Below are 7,928 nucleotides of genomic sequence, written 5' to 3'. Positions count from 1 at the left end.
CCTGCCTCAAGCAGAGTCATGTTGAGAAATGTAAGGAATACCACTGGTGACTGAAGAAATTTTGGCTGTAATTAATTCGTGGATACCAATCCACTGGTTTGCATGACCTCCGAGGCATTACTGCTCTCAGTCATTCTCTCCTGTTAGGAGACAGTTCTTTCAAGGGACATAAGGAAAGAAAAATATTCTTATGCCTCACCAATCTATGAGAGTGAGCCTAAAGCTTGGCAGAATCTTAAGGCAAGTTAGATAGAATCTGAAAATCTGAAATTGCCCACCTGAGTTTGAAACTATCGGTTCTGTTATCAACATCTTGCGGGGGGAGGAGGGAGAAAGGTGTTAAAGAAAAAGAGCGCAATGTGTTGTAGTAATGAAAATCAATGGAGTTTATTTTCATTTTGCTTAATTAAACCCAAGTGCACCTCAGAGTCCAGTGATCCAGCATCACCCTTCCTAATTTAACAGCGCGGTGATTTTAAGGCTTCACGATTAAGACGACGACACGAGATCCTGAAGCCTGTTGTTTCCCACTTCAGTTCTCCGCATCCAAGGCCTGAAATTCCGGCAAGGGCCGTCAAGACCGCACCTCGCTCTCGGTGTTCCATAGATGACACACTGTCACGATTCTGGGACTCGTGTCCCCAGCTGCCAGCTCCCGGTGACCGCGGGGGCTCCGGGCCCGGCGCCAGCTCTGCGCGCTGCGGGCTCCGGCCGGCGCTACCCCTTGCGCTGCTTGTGCCGGGGGTTGCTCTTGCAGCACACGTAGAGCCGCCCGCGCCGCCGCACGATGTAGCAGTCCTTGCAGCGCCTCCTCAGCGCCGTCTTCGTCTTCAGCCCGGCGGGCGGCGGCGGCCCGGGCGGCGGCGGCACGGCCAGCAGCCCGCGGGGCGCCCGCCACGGCGGCGGGGCCCAGCTCGGACAGGCCGCGGGCAGCCCCGCCGCGCGTCCCCACGGGGCCAGCGAGCACAGGGACGAGCGGCACAGCGAGCGCACCGGGGCGGCCGTGGCGGCGGCCCTGACCAGGAGGGACAGCATGCTCGGCACCCTGCGGGGACAGCGCGCCGGTCAGGACACACGGACCGCTCCCACTCCCCTCCTCCTCTCCCGCCGCTGGCTCCACACCACTCGCCGCTCCCACCGACGAGGACACCCGCCCCGCTGAGGACACCGCTGCCCGCTCACCCCCACGGAAAGCGCCGCTCCCCGCCCGCCGCCACGCGTCCCTCCCGCCGCCGGAAGCGCGCGCAGGAACCGGGGCGGGGCCAGGCCTGGCCAGGAGTCACGTGGGCGGCGCGAAGATGGCGGCGCCCGCCGCGACCTTCCGCTGGCTGCTGCCGCGGAGCCGCCCGCTGCTGGCCCGCCCGGGGCTGGCTGCCGCCACTGCCGCCCGGCCCTACGGTGTGCAGGCCTCCGACACCGGCGAGCTGGTGACGCACACGGGGCAGGTGAGCGCGCGGGGCCCGGTGCTGCCGCTCCTCCGCTGCGCCGGGAGGGCGGCGGGCGCGTCCCGCCGGGCCGCGGGCAGCGCGCTGGTGTAATGTGATGTAACGTAACGGGGAGGCTTAGGGTGGACATCGGGAGGGATTTCTTGCCGTAAACAGTGGTTAGGTACTGGAATCGGCCGCCCCGGGAGGCGGTGGCGCGTCCGTCCCTGGAGGTGTTCAGGAAATGGCTGGATGTGGCGCTTAGTGCCGCGGTCTGCTTGACGTGGTGGCGTTCGGTCCTGGTTGGGTTTAATGATACCAGACGGCTTTTCCAACCTAATTTATTCTGTGATTCTCCGTTCAGCGCACACAGTGGGAATTCATGCTCCTGGGTGATCCGTATACAGGAGGTGCGCGCTGTTTCGGAAAGAAAACAAAAACAAAAAACCCCCCTTGATCAGGATCAACCAATGGTCATTGGCCATTACCGAGCGTTCCGGTCCGAATGCGACCTGTGACCCGGCCGAAGGGTTGGCAGATGGGGAGGCACCCTTGTGTCAGTGCCTGGTAACTCCACGTTATCTCTTTTCCAATGGAGAAGCTCAGGCTGGTGTGGTGCCTTGAGGTGCGAGGGAGGATGGCAGGTGGAGCTAACTTGGGAAAGCTGGCACTGTGGTTACTTACCGGAACAGAAATACATACGAAACCTGATTTTCCCAGTTTAGTTCACCACCTGGGTGTGATCCAGGAGCAGCTTTATAAAGAATGCATTTGTGTTCATCTCTGTGATCAGGCGCTTCTGTTTACTGGCTTTCATGCCAGCCCCAACACCACCAGTTTCCTTGTCTGTTGTACTTTCCAATGTGCAATTCAGTTTATTCTCTTTATTTCAGTATATTTATTTTCTAAGTCTTTGTGTTCTATGTTTATAGATGTTGCTCTGTAAATAAGATCAAGTTTATTTTACACTCTAGGTATATGATGAGAAGGATTATAGAAGAGTTAGATTTGTTGGACGACAAAAGGAGGTAACTCATTCTACTATTTTTCATGGGAAAGGGGGTAGTTTATGGGTTTTTTTTCTTTACCTGATAGTGATGTCCTCAACCTCATTGTCATTAAAAAGCCCCAAAAACCCCAACAAACAAGAAACCGACTAAATCCAAGCTCCACAACCAAAGCCAACCAACCAATGAGCAAAAAAAAAACAACAACAAAACCAAAAAAGCCCCCAAACAAACCCTACCAAAACCAAATTGGTTTGGATTTGGTGTTTCAGTGGAGTTTTCTTTCACTATGATGAAAAATTTTTTTAAGGCAACTTATGGTTGCTTCTACTTTACCTCCCTGCTTTTGGTAAACTTGAAAAACTCAAGACTTGCTCTACATTTGCTAAGTGCTTGCATTTAGGGTGTTAGAGTTGTAGGCATTTGAACATCTTAAATTTGAAACAGTTTTTGTTTTAAGCATGTGTTTTAAGAAGTTGTATGTTTTTAGCACATTTATATTCAAAAAATCACATCATTAAATACTCTGCTGAATTGTTCATCTGTTTATATATCTGTTTACATCTGTTTTGAAGCTCAGTTTGCTTCTGTGTAGTTAAAATTCTGATCTTTACCCAACTTACGTTTTTAATGAGCCTGAGAAGCATTTACTGAAAGAGCGATGAAACAAATAAAAGAATAAAAGTAAAACACAGACTATTCTGAAATAATGAAGCCTGAAGTGCAAAGTGTAGTAATACCAGCATCATCCAAGTGCAGTGCTGTAAAAATGGCCCTGTTGCTGCTGCTTAAAATTTCACATACCCACTGTATGAAAAGTTCTTTAGCATTGAGTTTTCTATAATGATCAAGCAGCGCAGCTCCAGGAGGGATCTGCTTGCCTTTGGGATAGAAATAGAATTATTTCAGCTAAAATGTATTGCTCAATGCCTGAGCTTTTAAATAGTGCCCTAGTGTTAATGCTATAAATTTTTATGTTCAGCAGAGACATTAAATGTAAGATGTGGTAGATTTTTAAAGTAATTTCGCATAATTATTCTTTTCCTAAATTAACCTAAACTAATTACACTAATTTCTGAGTTTTCATATTGAGTTTACCTCACTATGTGATAGACACAATTTACTCATGCCGTGTGTCAAAAGTGGGGATTCTACATGCGAAATAATTAAATGAAAATGTCACTTAAAATGCTGAATTAGCTTACTTCAGGGAGGATAGTTGGCAAAGTAAGTCTCTCCCAAGTGTACTGCCAGTGTCTCTGCTACTTGTGTAACTTTGTAGGAAATGCTCCTTAAGCCTGATTCTCCATGGGGCAGCGGTCCCTCTAACGTGCCTTTGCCATCAGGTAATTTCAGGCTATATGTGGTATGGAGCATCCCGGGTTTTCAGTTCAGCCCAGTTCTTCCTTCTCCAGCAAAAGCCAAGCTCTGTGTCTGCGAAGTGAGATTTAATGCTAAGCTTTAATGGTGAAATTGGGACAAAACTTACTCATTAAATACTTTAAATGGTCTGTGCCTATTAAGAGGATTTCTATCTAGGGGCTTTGGCTTTGCCATTATCCCATGTTGTCATCTTACTACAGGGGACCCATACTGTTGTCTCCTTATCACAAAAGTTTCATACCTTCTTGGTGTTTCTCATGAGCAACTCTAACAGCTACAGCTGTAACCAATGAGAAGAAGATGCTATAAAAGAGTGGGGTGGCTGGGTGAGAAGGGAGCTGGAGTCAGTTGGCTGCTTTGTGAAGAAGAAGGAGTCACTGCTCTGAGGAGCTGCGTGTGAGAAAACATTGAGAAGACATGAAACTTTTGTGATGGGAGACAACATTATGGAACCCCTGCAATAAGATGATAACAAAAAGTGATCATGGCAACTGCTAAACTGCATCTGCCACAGTCCAACCAGGTCATCCTGCCCTTCTGTAATCCCTAAGGTAGAGCAGGACCTATTTCAACACTGCCATTCCCACTTCAGCTCTGCCCTTTCTATTGGGCTGGTGCAGCAGCTGAAGGTGTGAGGAGGACTCACCTCAGTGCTCGTCTGTTTTAACTAATTTCTCCGGCCTTCCTTCTACATCTTTGGAGCGAGATCAAATCCAAGTTTGGTTTTATCTCTTTGGTTTCCCAGACCATGGACTGGCACAGGTGGATAGATGGGAAGAAGCAGCAACAAAATTGCCAAATTGCCACTCTGTCAGGAAAAAAATAGCCTGTTGATTTATGCTTGGGGCAAGGCACATCTGGGTGTGCTGAGGGAATCAGCCTCTTCCTGCTGGGTGCTGCTGTGCTTTAGTCAAAGGGTTATGTTGTAACTGCAACCACTTTGCCTTATTTGTGGAGTGTTTTCCTGGTGAATTCCCAGACTGTCTTGTTTAGTAGGCTGAACCACAGACAAGTCTTAGCTATAGGGTAGATGAGAGGTCTTTGCTTCTCTCTTTCCCCACAAGTACCTTTTGTGGTTAAGAAGTGCTGGGATGAGTGGAGTTCTTGCTTCTGATCTTGAAGCAAAGGTGTATAATGCCTTTATCTCCCTCTTCCTTTAGCACAAAATGAAGGATGCACAATTTTGAGTGTTATTAAGAACAGCAGTAAAAGTTCTTGCTGTTTGGTGAAAATTACATGACTTGAAGACGCAGCCTCAGACAGTGGGATTCTTGATGTTACCATTTTCATTTTACCTAATTTTTTTGTTAACTGTTTTTAGCTAACATCTTCTTTTGGCAAGGACAAGTTCTTAGTTGGCAAAACTGACTTTTCCATTACTGTACCAAAAAATGCAGAGACTTAATGTGAGGCTTGGCTGGAAGATGCTAAATTGTTACATACTAGGATTATATAAAAACACCATTGTAGTTCCTAGGGATTTATGTAATGGACACATAGCTGTCTTCTTCCCAAGAATCTCATCTTTATTCCAGTGCAGGCATGTTTACACACAGAGCAGTAGATACTGCCTCCTTTGTGCATATTATTTGATATTCATAAATATATATGCCTTTGAAAAAGGTGTCCCTCCTGAAATACCTTTCCCTGAATTGTAGCAGTGGTTGTCTCATCAGTGCACACTTGGAGAGGGTTGGATTGCTGTAGGTCCTGCTGAGGGACAAGCTGCTGTGTCATCAGCCTGCCCAGACACGGTTATGTTTTCCAGGCCATGCAGGTGTGCTCTAGGAAGAAGCCCTACTTGTCAGTGATGTGGATATTCAGGAAGTGTGTATGATGGATTTACAGAGTGGAGTAGTGTCATTTAGAGGTTTTTCCTTTTTCTGATGCTAAACAATTTGTCTTTCTGACTGTTGTTATGCACCACATTCATGTTTTAATGAGATTCCTCTGCAGTGATAGAATAAGGTACATGGCTAGCGACTCTAAATTACCAGCAGTTGTTTTATCTCATGCCTGACCTTACTTGTCTCACTATTATTTTTGAGTTTATCAGCAGAGATTCTTCTGCAATTTTATCATGTAGTCACTAAAGCAGAATATAGTATCGGCTAAATATGTTCTGTTCTTGTCTGCTTGTTCCTGCTCACCTCTCTGCTGAATCTATTGAAACCTGAGCACTGATGTGGCCTATATATCAGGGGAAAGAGATTACTTTTGCAGAGTTTAGTGTATAGTTCCTTGATGTGGCTTAAAGCAGAGCCTTAGAGATGGTGGAGGAGTTGGGAGGAACCCTAAACAGGAATTTTTCAAAAAGGTTCTAGTGGAACTGCCTGAGGAGGCAGCAGATAGCAGTTGCTTTCTGTTTGAGTGGGGATGGTATCTGAAAGTTTCCCTCTTTTCCTTACAGGTGAACAAGAATTTTGCAATTGATTTGATAGCAGAGCAGCCTGTGAGTCAAGTTGAAAGCAGAGTGATCTCCTGCGATGGTGGTGGTGGAGCTTTGGGACATCCCAAAGTATACATCAACTTGGTAATGTCATTATTCTGCATATAGCATGTTTTGCCTGTGCATTCTTTTTTTGTAAGGTTATCTGGTTTTTGGAATGCTAGTTTAACAAAATAAAATGAGTAACCACCTGAGGTGCTCATTTTATTTGGTTCCTGATATAAGTCAGAAGAATTAGAGGGCTTCCATTTGAAGTTATAGAGATTCCTTTTTGAAATTTTGGTTTGTTTAGTAGGACAGTACATTTTTTAAATGAAATCAGGTGAAGTAGTAAGAGCAACCACTGAGAGTAAAAATTAACATCCTTGCTGCATTTTGGAACTCTAATTATTTAAATGCCACCATGTAGTTTGACCATACATTTGCAGTATTTTCAGGAATATAGTTTATTTTCAATCTTGCAAGTTCAAGGGAAAAAGAAGGAAGAAAACCAAACAAACCAAATCCTCTTTCAGTCTTTGGGAATCTTGGTAGTTCCGAAGACTAAATATTTCAGTCATGGCCAGAGAATGAAGAATAAATGTTGTCTTATCCTCCTGTTGACAGCAGTGATAATTTCCAGTGTATTCTTGTTCTAGAGAGTAAAAATATTGAGGCTACTGTCCTATGACCTTAGTTGATGAGCTGTTGCTTAGGTCCTGTTCTCAGGTAGAGCCTGATTGCAGATGTTTTAAAATCTTTGCTCACCTAAACTTTTTCCTAATGCCCGGAAGAATGGTGGGGAAGGGCTGGTGTCCTTAAGTGTCAGTGTTGTTATGACTCCTAATTGGAATCATAAGCATTTCTATTTTGAACAAAGTAATAATTTTGTAATAATTCATTTTACTTTATCCAAAGTCAAATGTTTGGAGGTTCTGATTTGTAACACTTAGGAAACACTTCAGCCTTAACTTCTATAGCACGCTCCTGATCTTTTTATGTTGATGCGTCTGACATGTACCATACCCTTGAAGAATATTTGCTTCCAGTGTTTCAAAAAAGACTAAAATCTGTACTTTGGCAATATTAATTGGCTTTAAGATGGCACAAATAAATAAGAGAAAAATTGTAATTTTATAAAGTGAAACTGCAGCTGTTGTATTTTTATATTTTTGCAGGACAAAGAGACAAAGACCGGAACATGTGGATACTGTGGACTTCAGTTTAAACAGAAGCATCACTGAATGATCATCCCTGTGTGCTTGCAGATTTCTGTTCCGATGTTAACATTCAACTATAAATAAACAATATATTTAGAAAGCCAAGATTTGTGTTTATCTTAACTATGGAAAGTCCAGTCTGTACATTTTTGAAACCCAGCTTGTCAGGTATTTGAGAGCTGAATGATATTACAATATCTGCTTTGTACTGAATTTAGTTTTCATGTCTGGCAGGCTTCTTGCAGCTTAGAATTGGTGTTTGGCTGTAGATAAGTTTGGTTTGTACTGGGTAGATACGTATTCTTTTCAACACTGAGTGAGCTGTAATTGTTTACTAGGTGATTAATTATCCTAGGTGTTTGTCTTTTGTCACTGTGTGATGCTCCTAATTGGTTCACGGTCCAGTATCTATAGCTAGATTCACAAATGGAAATGCAAAGATATTATGATACTCAGCATTACAGCG

At 44.8% G+C, this 7,928-nt stretch overlaps 2 protein-coding genes across 2 annotated transcripts; one reads left to right on the top strand and one right to left on the bottom strand.

The window, feature by feature from the left end:
* Positions 1-360: 360 nt before the first annotated feature.
* Positions 361-1,233, bottom strand: MRPL36 (mitochondrial ribosomal protein L36). The gene is made up of 2 exons (XM_054285278.1): positions 1,183-1,233; positions 361-1,045 (listed from the first exon to the last, which is right to left on the bottom strand). The coding sequence occupies exon 2, from the start codon at positions 1,033-1,035 to the stop codon at positions 718-720; it is 318 nt and encodes a 105-aa protein (XP_054141253.1). The 5' UTR covers positions 1,036-1,045; positions 1,183-1,233; the 3' UTR covers positions 361-717.
* Positions 1,234-1,298: 65 nt separating this feature from the next.
* On the top strand, positions 1,299-7,567 carry NDUFS6 (NADH:ubiquinone oxidoreductase subunit S6). The gene is made up of 4 exons (XM_054285219.1): positions 1,299-1,445; positions 2,399-2,452; positions 6,225-6,347; positions 7,421-7,567. Exons 1-4 carry the CDS (start codon positions 1,299-1,301, stop codon positions 7,484-7,486), a joined length of 390 nt encoding a protein of 129 aa, XP_054141194.1. The 3' UTR covers positions 7,487-7,567.
* The last annotated feature ends 361 nt before the right edge of the window (positions 7,568-7,928 follow it).

The sequence above is a fragment of the Melozone crissalis genome, unplaced genomic scaffold (genome assembly GCF_028551555.1).
Source record: "Melozone crissalis strain CALT ecotype California unplaced genomic scaffold, PUWL_Pcris_2 ptg000042l_1, whole genome shotgun sequence".
In the NCBI taxonomy this organism is placed as follows: domain Eukaryota; kingdom Metazoa; phylum Chordata; class Aves; order Passeriformes; family Passerellidae; genus Melozone; species Melozone crissalis.
This window is presented reverse-complemented; position numbering and strand designations above follow the sequence as displayed.